Raw genomic sequence first — 13,391 nt, 5'->3', positions numbered from 1 at the left:
GACTGTTATGAAGATCTGACATGCTGCTGATGCAGAGCAAGATCAAAGGGGACATAAGCACAGTTGTTGAACACCTAATGAATATTATGCAAGTGAACTGTTTGGTTTTTTCTTAGTGCTCTAAATTTCTAGGGTATGAAAACTATACTAGTGTACATATTCTTGAAGTAGTCTAGCTCTACTGCATTATGTTGTTTTCTGTTTTACAGGCAAGGCGATTTGTATGTCCTATGATACCAAAGATACCAATGTGTCACTTTAATTCACTGGATGCAGCTACAAGTCGTCTAGCTATATTTCTTTTTCTCCTCTACTTCCTATATTACTGCCTGTGCATCTAAATTAGTCTGTGGTATTGCCAACTGTTACCACATCAACATTCAAAATAGTGCTAGTGTTATCATTGATAATGGGAATTGCAAATGCCTGGCACAGACCAAGTAAGCAAATAAAACCTGGCTTTGCTTTTTTTGTGTCAGAGTGCAGAGTCTGAGATAGTAACGTGATTAATAGTTTAGAATAGAAAACAGGTAAGACACGTGGTCCTATGTAGTAGTATAACTACAAGACTTTTTGCTTTTTGTAGACTACCTCTTGTGCTGTATGCGTTTTTCCTCAAAGAAGCAAGGCCTGTGACAACAAGTTTTGTCCATTAAAAAGTTTTGAGTCATTCTCTTGAACACCATCCATTCTGAGCATTTAGTGAAGACTAGTTAGCCCGGGGAGAGGGCAGCTCTTAAGTTACATGGTAGGGTTCAGCACGTTGTATGTGCTTAAACATGCATGCCGGTTAAAATTGCTCAAGAAGCCATAGTTTTGTTACGTCTTGAATTATAAGTGCTTGTTTTTGCAGTCTTAGTGCTAGTCACGCTAAAGAAAAAAAGAAGTATTTCTTTGCACTTAAATGTGGCGTTACATTCACAGCCGCATACTCAACCAGCTAGGTTGGAATAAATCTGCCGTTTGAAATTAAAGAAGTGAAATAAGCAGCTTGTTTTGTGTCAAACAGTTACAAAGTTTCTGTTGTTCACTGACTTTTTTCCCTGCATTACAAATTTGAACAGTTGCTGTCAGCTACCTCCTGGATGAGTCAACTACCATACTCTGCTCTTTCATATGAGGAAATGGAAAGAGGGAGAGATGACAGTGTGACGTGGTGGCACTGCTGGGAGGATTGTGAGCCACAGTAGGTGATGAAATCCTGAATGGCGGGGGCAGATGTACATTGAGTTACCACTCTTGCATGATGTATAGCACTTGGTCCTGGTATTTGGTGGGTTGTGGTGGTTGCCTAAGTCAAGTTTGCTGCCAAAAAATGGTGCAACATGTTGCATCCTGGGATATTTTGGTAAACTTTACAACTGCTTAAAGGAGACCAGAGGCATAAGGATTTGCAACTTCTATTTGAGTGCAGGAATGTGCTGCAGTGGTGTGGCACTTTGACCCGTGATCCATCTCCGTGTCACATTTTGCACTCCTGCTTTTCTCTGTAACTTTCCGTCGTTTGCCTCTGCCCTTGCGTTGGTGTGTGTTGGCTGTCAGCGTTACTTGTGCAGGAGGAAAGACAGTGCCAGTGCTCTCAGGGGCCTGAGGCTTGTGGAAGTTAAAGTGAGTTAAATATATAAAAAGTTCCTGGAGATTTGTCTAGGGACAATGTTGGTACAGGCAGAGTTTTTAGAAAGAAGCTCTTGCTGTCTGTCTTTAGCAAACTTTTACTGAGTGTGAGCAAATGTCTTTTTTTGGTTTTATGACTTGACTAGACTTTCATGGATTATTTTTTTCTTTTCTCAACAGCAGAGGGCACCTCTGAATATTGTGGAGGTGCACCAAGCATGGAAATGCCAGGGTTTCAAAAAATAAAAGTTTAACACTTAAATTCTTCTCCTTCCCTTCCACTTCAATGATGTGTCTGAGGCAGACACCAATCTTTGATGCTATCTTAAACATTTCTTACAAGAGCTTGACTATATCTGACTTTCACATTATTTCAAGTCTTTGCTGTGGTAAGACCCCTAGCCCTGCTTGTGATTGGTTTGCAGCATTAGAATGTTTCAAATGTCAACCTTGAATCTGGAAAACTAGGCACTTAGAGCTGTTAAAAATTTGTAAGAGCAACAGGCAGCTCGCTTGTCCAGCAGTGCTCCACGAGGGCACGTGATACTGCTTTGGATACTGCTCGGTCTCCAGTTACCAAAAGGGATAAGTGCCTTTCAGGGCTCACGTGATGCGCCACTGAATTCTGTGGGGGCTACGGAGGTTTAATTTATTTCTCTTCCTTCCCTCCCTTTTTGGGAATGTCAGCTTTTTTTATGTATTACAGGCTGTAAGTTAATTGATTTTTTTGGAGTAAAAGGTGACTCTAGTGTATATGGACTTACTATAGGAATGGAACAGCTTTAGAGTATGCTTTCTGGAGAAATCATTCTCGGAGTAAGTTATTTACGAGAGAATCTGAAAAACACGATGTCTGCATGGTTGAAGTGCTTTTTGATGGAGGTGGTAGGCTGTGGGCGTTGAAAGATTTGGTTCCTTTTCTGGATCTGCCTAGTGCTAAAGTACAACCAAGGTAACACACTGCACTTGACAGGGCAACCAAGGCACAGATATATTTCCATACTTCAGTTTATCAAATCTTAGCTTTGTAATTTATGCTCAAGTTAGATTACATTTGGGGAAAACTGTGTATGTTGGGGGGGGGGGAGAAACCACCCCAACCAAGAAGCAACTCTTGGTCTTCAGAGGTGCAAATGTTGTGACGCAACTGTTGGGGTGATTGTATTTCCCATGTCAGGTGACATCGTGCAGCAATTACTATTGCTTGCTGTAGGTTTTATTTGGGATATGAGACAAACGTTTTGGCAGTTGACCTAAAAGCATGTAGATTTGATTTCCTTGGAAGCTAAACAGAACTATTGCTTCCACTGGCTTCAAGAGAAAATGCAAGACCAGGTTCTGTTGTGAATCTTCTGCAGATATTAAGTTATTTGGTATTTTATTTTCATCTGAGCTCTCCAGATACCAGCTTTACTGTAATGTACACCCAGGTAGACAACCTCTTTATGTATAATCTGAAGACATCCGATACTCTGAGATATACCTGCATAGAGCTGCAGCAGCAATTTAGCATGGGCCTGTCTAGTGAACAGGGAGACTCTAATACGAACTTTCAGCTGTGAAGCTTAACGTTGTTTAGCGATTTGACTTGCAAGTTGAGTATCTGTGCACATGATGATGTGAATAACTAAACTGGTATGAAATACATCTGTCAGTAATGCTATTTCTAGGTATGGCTCAGCTGTAGTGTTTATTCTAAGGAATACAAGAAAATTTTTCAATCGATCCATGAAAGAAGTTGAGAAGTTAGGGTTTGTTCGGTGGGAGTCTGCATTGTTCCTACATATTTTTCAAAGTCTGAGAACAGCAGAACTAATCTGATTTCCAACAAAGAAGTAATAGAACAGCTTGACTTCTTGTATTTCTTGATTAACAATTTGGAGCTTACTGTTTGCCACTTTTTTCTCAGTGCAGCTGTTTCTCATCTACATTGGTTTGTTTACAAGGCAGATTCCCCCACTGCCTTTCCCTACCCTGTGCCTCAGGTATCATTTACTAAACTTGAAGAATCTTGCTATAAGGAGAAGCGTAATATCCAAGTGTACCGAAAAGGAAGGCTTTGTTTCCGACTAAAGCATTTCTCAGTCACTTTCCTGGCTGCCTTCTGTTGTGAAGTGACAAGAGTCCCTGCTGTTTGTGTTGTGTTGTGGGAATCACTAGTCCACTAGATGGAGCAGAGGGTGCAGTTAGCTCAGGAGATTGCACCCGGTCATGCTACAAGACTGGAGGCGAAAATAAAATGGAGTAGAAAATTAGAGCAGTGATTGGCCTGCTTTAAACTTGTCTATTAATATACCTGAACAAAAGTGGTGAGAGGAGGTTTAAATCCACTGGCATATAATTAACTGCTCAAGTACTTTTTTAAATTAAGGGACTATTGTGCTAGTGGTTTAGGTGCTGGAGTTTCGTTGTTATAATAATTCTGTTGCTGTAAATGTTGCAGCAATGAAGAAAACGGCTTTAAATGTCTTTTAGAATATTACATTCCTGAGTTGTCACTGGTTTTCTGGCTTTAAAAATAAATCCAGTCTGCTGTAGCTTCTGTGTTCATGCTGACTTCATGTTGGATTTTCTCAAAAAGTTACTTGCTTCAATAGCCGAATGTATAAATGAAGCATCCTGCTGTTTTCAAAACAGTCAATCAATCAAAACTTTTCTCAGTGAAACACTATTTTGGCCAGACACTAGATGAGAAGATGGTGCTATATCCAAATGATTTTTAACTTGATTTTGGCTAGAAGTTGGCTTGTATATATATCCTTGTTCATTTGAATTTTGACCTTTGTGAGGTATGTCCTGGCATATGGTTGTCTTTATATTAATGGTTGTAGCAGAATGTTTAAGGTGGTTTGGTTTTTTCAAGTTTTCTGTCAGGTTTTTGGTGATAAATTACAGTGATTTTGTGGATCTGAGACATAGTGGATACTTGAACAGTCCAGATGTGTCAGGGATAAGACCATGCAGCTGTATGTGTTGATATTTGCTATCAACAGAGCATTCTTGACAGCTAAATTATCTTCATAATTTAAAGTGCCCTACTTCTTAAATTGAGAACTAGACCTATAGTTCACAGTAGTAAGAGCTACTTGAAGATGTCGGTCTTGCCAAGGAGTCAAATTTATCACTTGTTTTATGAATCAGTTTTCTGTGCTGCTTATTTCCAGGTTTTACCACTTTCAGGTTAAATACTTGCTAGATAGCTTCAGTCCCTGTTTCAATCCATGGTTGATGTGTGTGCTTTTTAGCAACTACTTAATAGATCATAAGGCCCTTCTGGATCATGGAATTGATTATGCCTGATCTGTATCTTAACTTTTGTATAGGACCAGCTTCTAAGAAGGGAGCTGGATGAAAGCTGTCCAAGGAGAGCCTTCAGATAGTTGTAGTGCTAGGAAAGGCACGTTCATGAGCTGAATCTCTGTCCTGGCTCGTGTAGCAGGAACTTGTTATGCCTCTTGAAGGCATCGTACTGGTTGGATTTGGCGTTCTAGCAGGTCTGTTTCTCTTTCTCCCCCTCAGGCTTATCAGCAGTTTGAGGCAGAGGACAACATACAGATGGAGGGTGTTCCAAACTTGGTAAAAGCCATCAGACTTGGGAGGTAAGCTCTGATTTTTGAACAGGCAGGGTGGGCAGCTTTGCTGCCTAATTCTTTGTAATGCTGTCGGGAGGCAGAAACTCCAGAGGCTTCTCTCCAGTTTGCTATAATATTTAATCTCCCTTTTTTAGGCTTGATTGGTTTGATTTGGGAGAACTTTGATTAGGATTGGTACTTCAGGTCATTGAATGTGTTAGGATATTGACAGTGCTGGAGAAGGTTGCAGGTGGACCTTGAGCATGAGTTTGTGGTGTTGTTCCAGACGGATGCTTTCTCATTGGCCTAAAGATACTGGAATATTTGCATTTTGTGCCCATACTTACGATGCTGGAAGACCTTTAAAATTTTTCCACTTAGACTTACAACCATGAAGAGTGAAACTTTTTTGATGTGTATTATATTTTGCACGTGTAATATCTTACACAATATAATCTTGCACTGTAATATCTTCCATAATGTAAGAAGCATATAGTGGCTTTATAAAGACATATTACAACAGAGACAATGGATATTTTGCTTTTAGGATGTGTATTATCAAACTGATTTTATCATCTACCCATTAAGAATCTGAGATCTTAGTGGGAAAAAAATCTTAGACTGAAATATCAGAGGATCTTTTTGTGTTGTCACTTAAAAGTCAAATTGATGGTAACTATGTCTGGTTGCCACTTTGTGGACCCAGCGTGTGTGAGGCAGTACCAGTGCCCAGCTCCATTTCTCTTGCGGGGATGTTATCAGGGTGGTTCCAGACTTCCACTCTTCTGTGTACTAGTGGAGTAAAATGGAACTGGCAACAATTTGCTTTTAAATGTACATCTGTGTGCCAGTGGAAGGCATTTTTTTCTGTCTCCTATTTCATTGCTGTTAGTTTCCTGCTATTCCTGATGGGAATGTTACTTTAATAGTGACTTAAGTGTCTGCAAGGTTTTGAAGCCAGAATCTGGTGGTCTTCCTCAAAATCCTTCTGGCTGTTCTTCACTAGGTTCGAGTGTCTTCTGTGTTCAAGCCCATGGTGATCTCTGATCTTTGGGGAATAACCGATCTCTTCCACGGTGTTTAATTGGAAAGTGTGTTCAGTCGGTTGCTTTGTCAAGATCGTATCTTTGATGCGAGGGATGTTTTGGGTAGAATAGATTTCTGGTGTTGTGTATCATCCTGCTGGTATTGGAAAAGCCTGGTCTGGGGACTGCTAATTTGGTGTCTGTTGAGGGTATATAAACTTGGTGTACCTCTGCTTATAACTGACACTTCCGGCTGTAGGACTGTAACGTGTTACACAGCTCGAAGTGACTTCCAGAAATGCTGAATGTCAATTACATCATCTTCTAGGGCCTTCATTTTTTTAATCTTTGTGTGTAACTAAAATAGTTACCAGATTTAATGGATATATCCTCCTTGACTATGCAGTACCCATATCTATGTACATTTGTCTTCTATGACTTGGTTTAAGGAACTGTTTAAAATTGGGCCATAGAAGGAGAAAATAGTGTGCTTTGTTATGGAACTTCAACTGTTGTGAAAGTGTTTGTTGTATCTGTAACAGTGGGAAGTGGTCTTGTGGATGGACAGCTACAAAGAAGGGGTTTTGTAACACCTAATGTGGCATTAATTGTCATTAAATGCACTGTGTCGAGTACTTTTCCCAGAATCCACCGGATAAAATTAATCTCTAGGAGCCAGAGTTGGCCGCGCTGTCTAGACATGAGCATACCGAACAACGTTGGGGTGCATCACCGTAGTTTCTTTGCAAGTTCCTGATGAGGCCGTATTGAACCATGACTTCACCATCCAGCACGAAGCAGCGGCGTTTCACGAGGACGCAGCATGGGCACGGAGCTGCCGCAGGACTGCTCGCCTCTCGCCGGGTGCTTGGACACTGTTTCTAGGGGAGGGAGCTGGTTTCACAAAACACGAAGCTAATTAGTCACGCAGTTTGCACTTTCTGATTTCCAGGCTATTTGCCTGTCCTAAAGCAGGTTTAGCACAGTGGAAAGGTTACCACCAGGTCCTTGGTCTGTGGGAAAGGGAGAGATGCTGGGAACTGTAATGCAAAGCCTGGCGATGGTGTATTCAGAAGTGAGCACAGCCGTCGCTGGATGGGACATGGGCAGCTGAAGCTGCCGAGCTCTGCCTCATAGCTGCCGACTGGTTACTGCTGGGATGTCTCTGATGGTCAACTGTTGTAAACTGTAATTACTCCTGACTAAAATGCCGGTCAGTCTAAGTTAGTGGATAAAATTTGGTTTGCCGTGTCAAGCTTTGTAACTATAAATTCTGACACTTGTTTCTGTAGGCACTTACCGCAAGCTTCTGTATAGCCTCCCTTTAAATGTATGAGGAGGCTTAAAACATATGTTTCCTAAAAATAATAAACTAAAATCTCCCAGTCATTAGATATTGTCCTGCATTGCATGTCAAAAATACATATTTATGTATGTATTGCGCTGTAAAATATATTTTATATAGTTGTACATCACTTACTGCTATTTGACCCAAAGAGCTTTTGTTTAGTTTGATAACAGTGCAGAAATGGAAGTGTTCAATCTTGCGTTAGTATAAACAAAATAAAATTTGAGGTAATACTTTTGGTCAGATATTTATAGGTGGACTGCAGAAGGCTGTGTCAAGGAACTTGATGTTCTTATAAAAGCAAGATTAGATTAGGAGCAAAGAATGTTTACACAGATTTGAGTGAGTAGACAATTTTATGTATTTTGGTTCCAGCATTTGACTCTGGCAAAGATATTTTTTTTTTGAAACATTCTTACGATAAAATACTGTGCCAAAACCCAGATATATGGAGCAAAAAGTAATGGTATATTGAGAACTAATTTTCAGAAGGCCCAGCTGGCAATATGAGAATATGCAAATGGCAGAGAAGGTGCTGGCATTTGACTTCAGATAATTTGTGTTTGGCAACAAGTCTCTGGAGATGGGTAACTATAAATTTGAAGCTTCCCAGGGGTATTTAAACATGGCAAGGGGAGTAAGAGCTCGGTTACAAAACTTGAAACACATGCTTATGTCACATAAATGTTGTGCTCAAAAATACCTAAACAAAAAGATGGAATTCACGTCGAAGCAGCAAAAAATGTTTTCTGTTTGAATGAAAACAGTAAGTTGTGTGAAGAAAGTTCTGAATTCTTTTCGTTTTTCTGCAAATTAATTGCACAGGGATATCACAGTTTGTTCCAGCTCACCTCCTCTTAATATGAACTTACTGTCAAAATTTCTACTAAATCTGCTAGATGTATTTTTAATTTCTTTGAACACCCACAGAAATACTCAAATGTTTTCATTCCTTGCATCTATTGCCTTAATACTCAGTAGAATATGAGTCAATGCCAGCAGAAGTCATAATTTCTGTACCACAACATATGACTTGAAGCTATCTCAAAAAATACCTTGTTTATGTTTGTCCTATTTAAACACCTCTGGAGATTATGTGTGGTTATGTTCTAGGAAACCAATGTAGAGCCTTAACGGGAGCTCACGGCTCTCATTCAAGACTGAGTCTAGCTGTATGATGTGGCTTCTGCCTCTTCCTATGGTTTCCATGTGCGTGTGTGAAACCATCTGGATTATTGCAAGCAGTAAGCAGTCTTTGAATGTAAAAATCCCCTCTCATTGGACTAGCCATCAGCTAGGGAAAATGTTACTTGGGGTTTTTTCAAGGACTGTAAATTGTAAGATTGTGCTGCTGTTGATGTACTTGGGAAGCTCAAGTGGTCAGAGTTTAAAAACAGAGGAACTGACAAACTTTTTATCCTGCTCTTTGCTATTCACTACTAAAAATACTCTTATCTCTGATCTGGTTGCCTAGTCCTAGGCAAGTCAGTGTCATTTACTAGAACTCTGAATTTAATTTTAATTCTTCTTTTTAAATTTTTCTTCTTCCAGTTAGCAGACTTGAGGAGCGGGAGGCAGAACTCAAGAAGGAATACAATGCACTTCATTCAAGACATACAGAGGTAGGTCATTATGCCCAGATGAATTCAGGGTATCTGTAAAAATGTAGATCTGTGGAAAACTTTGTGTTGTGAGCAGTTGGGAAAATTATTGGATGTTTTGGTTTATTCACTGATGCTTGAATGTTTGTATTGCTAATGTTAGTTGTAACCAGGCTTCATGTGGCTATGTAGTTTTTTCTTATTCACATTAAGTGTCTGTTTCTCCATGTTAGTTTGATTACATGCTTGTCAATTTTATAGCTTTGTCAGATATTCAGAAGTTTTAAAAAACAGGAATCTGCTTTTTCATATTTCAAAGGCAATTCTGCATGCTAACAAACTTCAAAGAAATAGAAATTAAATTGCGGTCTCGGTACTCTTTCCAGCAGTTTTCTGTTGGTTTTACTTGTACCGTTAAAGGAACAAACACCTTCAAAAACTGGCCTCCTACTGAGACTCATGATTAAAAGAAGTCCTTGCCATACTTACTGTTAACTATTGAGAACAGTATTTGCTAATGAAGATGGGACAAGTTTGTCTCTGTTAAATTAAATAAATAAGAGCCACACTTTTAAAGTTGGTTCTAAAGCATAAAGGGACTTGCGGTGCTTCAATTTTTAGTAACAGGTCATCTTTCCCCATGCAAGGGTGCTTACTGACTAACTAGTATACTTGTTTTACTGAGGAAATCATTAGGTTCTCTGAATAATTCTGGTTAATTTGGAGCCCCAATATTGAGCACAGTTCTCTACTCTGAATGCTTTGCCTTTGTTTGAAAGGTCAGATAGCCGGTTTTAGATCATCCCTAACAAAGAAAGGAATGCAATACTGACTGTTCCTAGTTCAAAAGCCTACATGTGGGGAAAGGGAAAGCAAATACAGATGTTGGATATGGTTACCTTTAATATTTCCTTAGCAATTATACTGATAACAGCTGAAAGTGGCTTGGAACCACAACCAGCATGTAGCTCTTGAGTATTGCATGACAAGACTTCTGCAGCTCTTAAATAAAAGTATTCATATATTTACTGAAATCCTAATGTATTTAAGATCACGTTTGTTACTAAATAGTTGCTTTAGAATGCTGCACCTGCTGAAAACTGAAAATTTAAGTAAAAAGAGAAGTGACAAAGCTTAATGCTGCCCACCTGAGGTTTTTACATCCTTTTGAACTGGAAGTACTTCAGAGTACTGTGTGCTTACAGAATTTTGATTTATTTTACTCAGAACCTTTGGGTACTATCACAATTGAAATGGCATAGGCTTTTATTGAATCCTGTTTTTCAGAGTTCAAGATAACTAAATGTATTGGGCACCATTAATTCAATGAAATGCTAATGAAATGTTCTGAATATCTTTTTACATAGGTTTTTCTCCAAAATGGACAACAGCCTTTGCTGGTTTGATTCCTATTTATTAAATGCTTTTGCATCCTAAATTCACGTTCTTTGGTGTAAGGAGAGGTATTTCCTTGGGCTTTATTATTACTGAGGTGACTGTGTTCTTTCTTCATAAAGAAATAAGTTGTAATGCAACATGGTATGTTCATACCTCTGTGCTCCTGAAATCAGTTCTCATGTGTTCTGCACTCCTTCCTTTCAGCATGTTTACTTCCTGTTTTCTTTGTTTCCCCAGTCTCAGTATTTATTTTTTTAATTTTTATTGTTTCACCTCTCACCCTTTGTTTAGCCAACTCTGACAACCCAAAATGCTTAAGGAAATCAGGATGATGAAGAAAAATTCATATTGTATAGCTTCTAAAAAGAAACACGTTTAATTTAGGGTATTTCTGCTTTTGTCTACGTAGACGTTGATCTCTGTCTTTAGGTGACAAGCGTGTGTACACATTACTAGGGGTACACAAAATTCTCAGGCCACCAACTGGCAGCTGCTGAAATACAACAGTGTATGAAAGATAGGACATGGAGACTTGATGGGGTAATGGGTTTGTGGGCTGCAAAAGCTTAGGTCTGGGCTGGGAACTAGGGGCAAAGAATAGCTACCAGTAGTGTGGTTGTTTCTAAAAGGTTGAGAGCCGACTGTGTGACTAACCTCTGGAAGTTAACTAGATACTCCTTATCTTCATTTGCAAAGACTTTTTTGAGCACAACTGGAGAGACTATTGTGAATCTTTTAAAGTGCGAACTTCCTGATGTACCTTGCTTTAGTCATAGATTGTCTCAGGAGGGCAGAATTTTAATGCTGACATCTGGTGTGTGTTTAAGACTCAGGGACTGAAATCCCTGGGGACTGGGAAGGACTGTCTGATAATAGTGCCCATCTTCCCCTAGCCCCTTTGTGATTTCCTGCTTCCCGTTCTCCCAACAAAGTCTAGTGGCTTAGGTCTGCGTCGTAACTTTTTTCTTTTAATGCAAGATGTTTTTGGCAAATATCCGATGTACTTTAAGCATTTAATTACCAATTTTATTGTCCTAAGTATTTCTATCACAATACTTGTTTCTGAAATCTTTCCTATTTTCATGTTTTTCTAGGAAGGAATACTTTTTCTGAATCAGCTTCACCATTGTCTTTGCAAGGGATCCATCTTTGGTACTTACTGAAATGGCAATTGTTTTTTCTTTCAATTGACCAAATAATAAACAGACCATTAGAAAGATATTTATTTTTTTTAGCTGTAAGATGTTGGCAGTGATTACTTTGACAGATGTTGTTGTAAAGATGTAACTTGACTGCATTTTTTGCAGTCTTAATTTCTAGCAATTTTTTTCTTTTCTGCCTGTTTTCGATATTTGCTTCTCTCCATACCACCTCCCCCCAACACCCCCACCCCCCTTTAATTCACAGCTTAGTATTTCAGACTCGGATGTCTGTCTTTTCCAACTTTTGACTTCACTGAGGCTCTGTAGCCATCTCCTCTTTCAGCACTAACCCTACCTGCCTCCAGCTACCTCTTTGCTGAAGATCGCTGCCCAGCAAGCTTGCTGGCTCAGCAGCTGACGGGAATTTCACCGAAACGGTTTCAGTCAAAATTGACCAAGACCTACTGAAACTGCTTAAGCCATGGGAAGTTACACCAGTGATGTGAACCGGAGAACCGAACCCCTCTCCTGTGGTGTGCGTTGTGGTGAATGCTGGGAGTGCTCCTTGGAGCTCAGCCTGCCGGAGACAGGGCTCTGCATTGCAGCTCCAGGACACCAGCCTGCCCTAGCAACAAGGTGTCTTTGCAGCTGCAGAGACAGCAGGGCTGCCTTGGCTTGTTAAAGCTCTGGAAAGAGGCTTTAGCCTTCTTCACCCTTCTGTCAAATTAGCCTCTATCTTGCTGCTCTCTACAGAGTGGGAGATGAGCTAATGGGTGTGAGTGGGATATATCCCCTTAAGCTTCCTCCCCTGGTAAGTCCATGCTTGAGCTAACTGGCTTGACTTTAAATGGATTAGGGTATGATAACCTGAGCAGTTGAGTTGGCAGATTGGAAGGTGGAGTGCAGCTGGGCATTTGTGGCAGGTAGTGAAGAGGATAATCTGTTCAGTCAGGACAGAATGTATGAATGCAGCCTGAACGTGTTCTTACATCCATGGTGTGATCCCCTGCTTAGTTAACATGCTCTGGTCCCTTGTCTTTCCTCTGCTTGCAGCTTATTTTGATCTTGCGCTGATCTTCCTCTGTTCTAAAGCTTAGAACAGATGAGCAATAAAGCAGTATGCTGGAGTTCCTGAATTTGAACTTCTGGAATCTAACTGTGCAAAGTCTCTTGTCCATCTTTCCCTGGCTATAAAGGACCAGATGCAGGAAGTAATCATACAAGGGCAGTAGGCTAGAAAGGTGAATGATTGACAGCGGTCTAATCCAAAAATCTTCAGACCTTTGCTCTATAGACTTAGAAAGGAATTTTGTACTTGGTTAGCTTTTATCTCAAATACTGTTCTGTTTAATAGAAAAATGACTTCTTGTATTACCTGTATAAAAGCAGTCCTGTCTTCTACACGTACATGTTGGTGCTTTTTTGCCTTTGTGGCAAAGAGATGATGCACTGCTGCTAGTGACTCTTTCAGGGCAAACCCCCCTGAGTAGGATGTAAAGCGTCTGTCTTTTTCTGCCTAATTAATGGGGCACACTTCATAACTATGGCACTGGCTTTTTAAAGGCTTGGCTGAAGGCTGTTTTACATTCATTACTCAGTTGGGAAACTGAGGCAAAGCAGTACTTTAGCATCTGCTTGAGAGTTGACTAACACCTGTGGTGCTTCTCTGCACAGATTTCCAAAATAAAACT

General features: G+C 40.0%; 1 protein-coding gene across 4 annotated transcripts in view; it reads left to right on the top strand.

Moving 5' to 3' along the window:
- Positions 1–13,391, top strand: part of SPAG9 (sperm associated antigen 9) — a 65,945-nt gene that overhangs the window by 9,366 nt on the left and 43,188 nt on the right. For all 4 annotated transcript variants that reach the window (XM_049811953.1, XM_049811950.1, XM_049811951.1 and 1 more), the window contains exon 3: positions 9,111–9,181. In XM_049811953.1, the coding sequence (XP_049667910.1) occupies positions 9,111–9,181 (71 nt within the window). The remainder of the gene's footprint in view (positions 1–9,110; positions 9,182–13,391) is intronic.

The sequence above is a fragment of the Accipiter gentilis genome, chromosome 10 (genome assembly GCF_929443795.1).
Source record: "Accipiter gentilis chromosome 10, bAccGen1.1, whole genome shotgun sequence".
Lineage (NCBI taxonomy): Eukaryota > Metazoa > Chordata > Aves > Accipitriformes > Accipitridae > Astur > Astur gentilis.
This window is presented reverse-complemented; position numbering and strand designations above follow the sequence as displayed.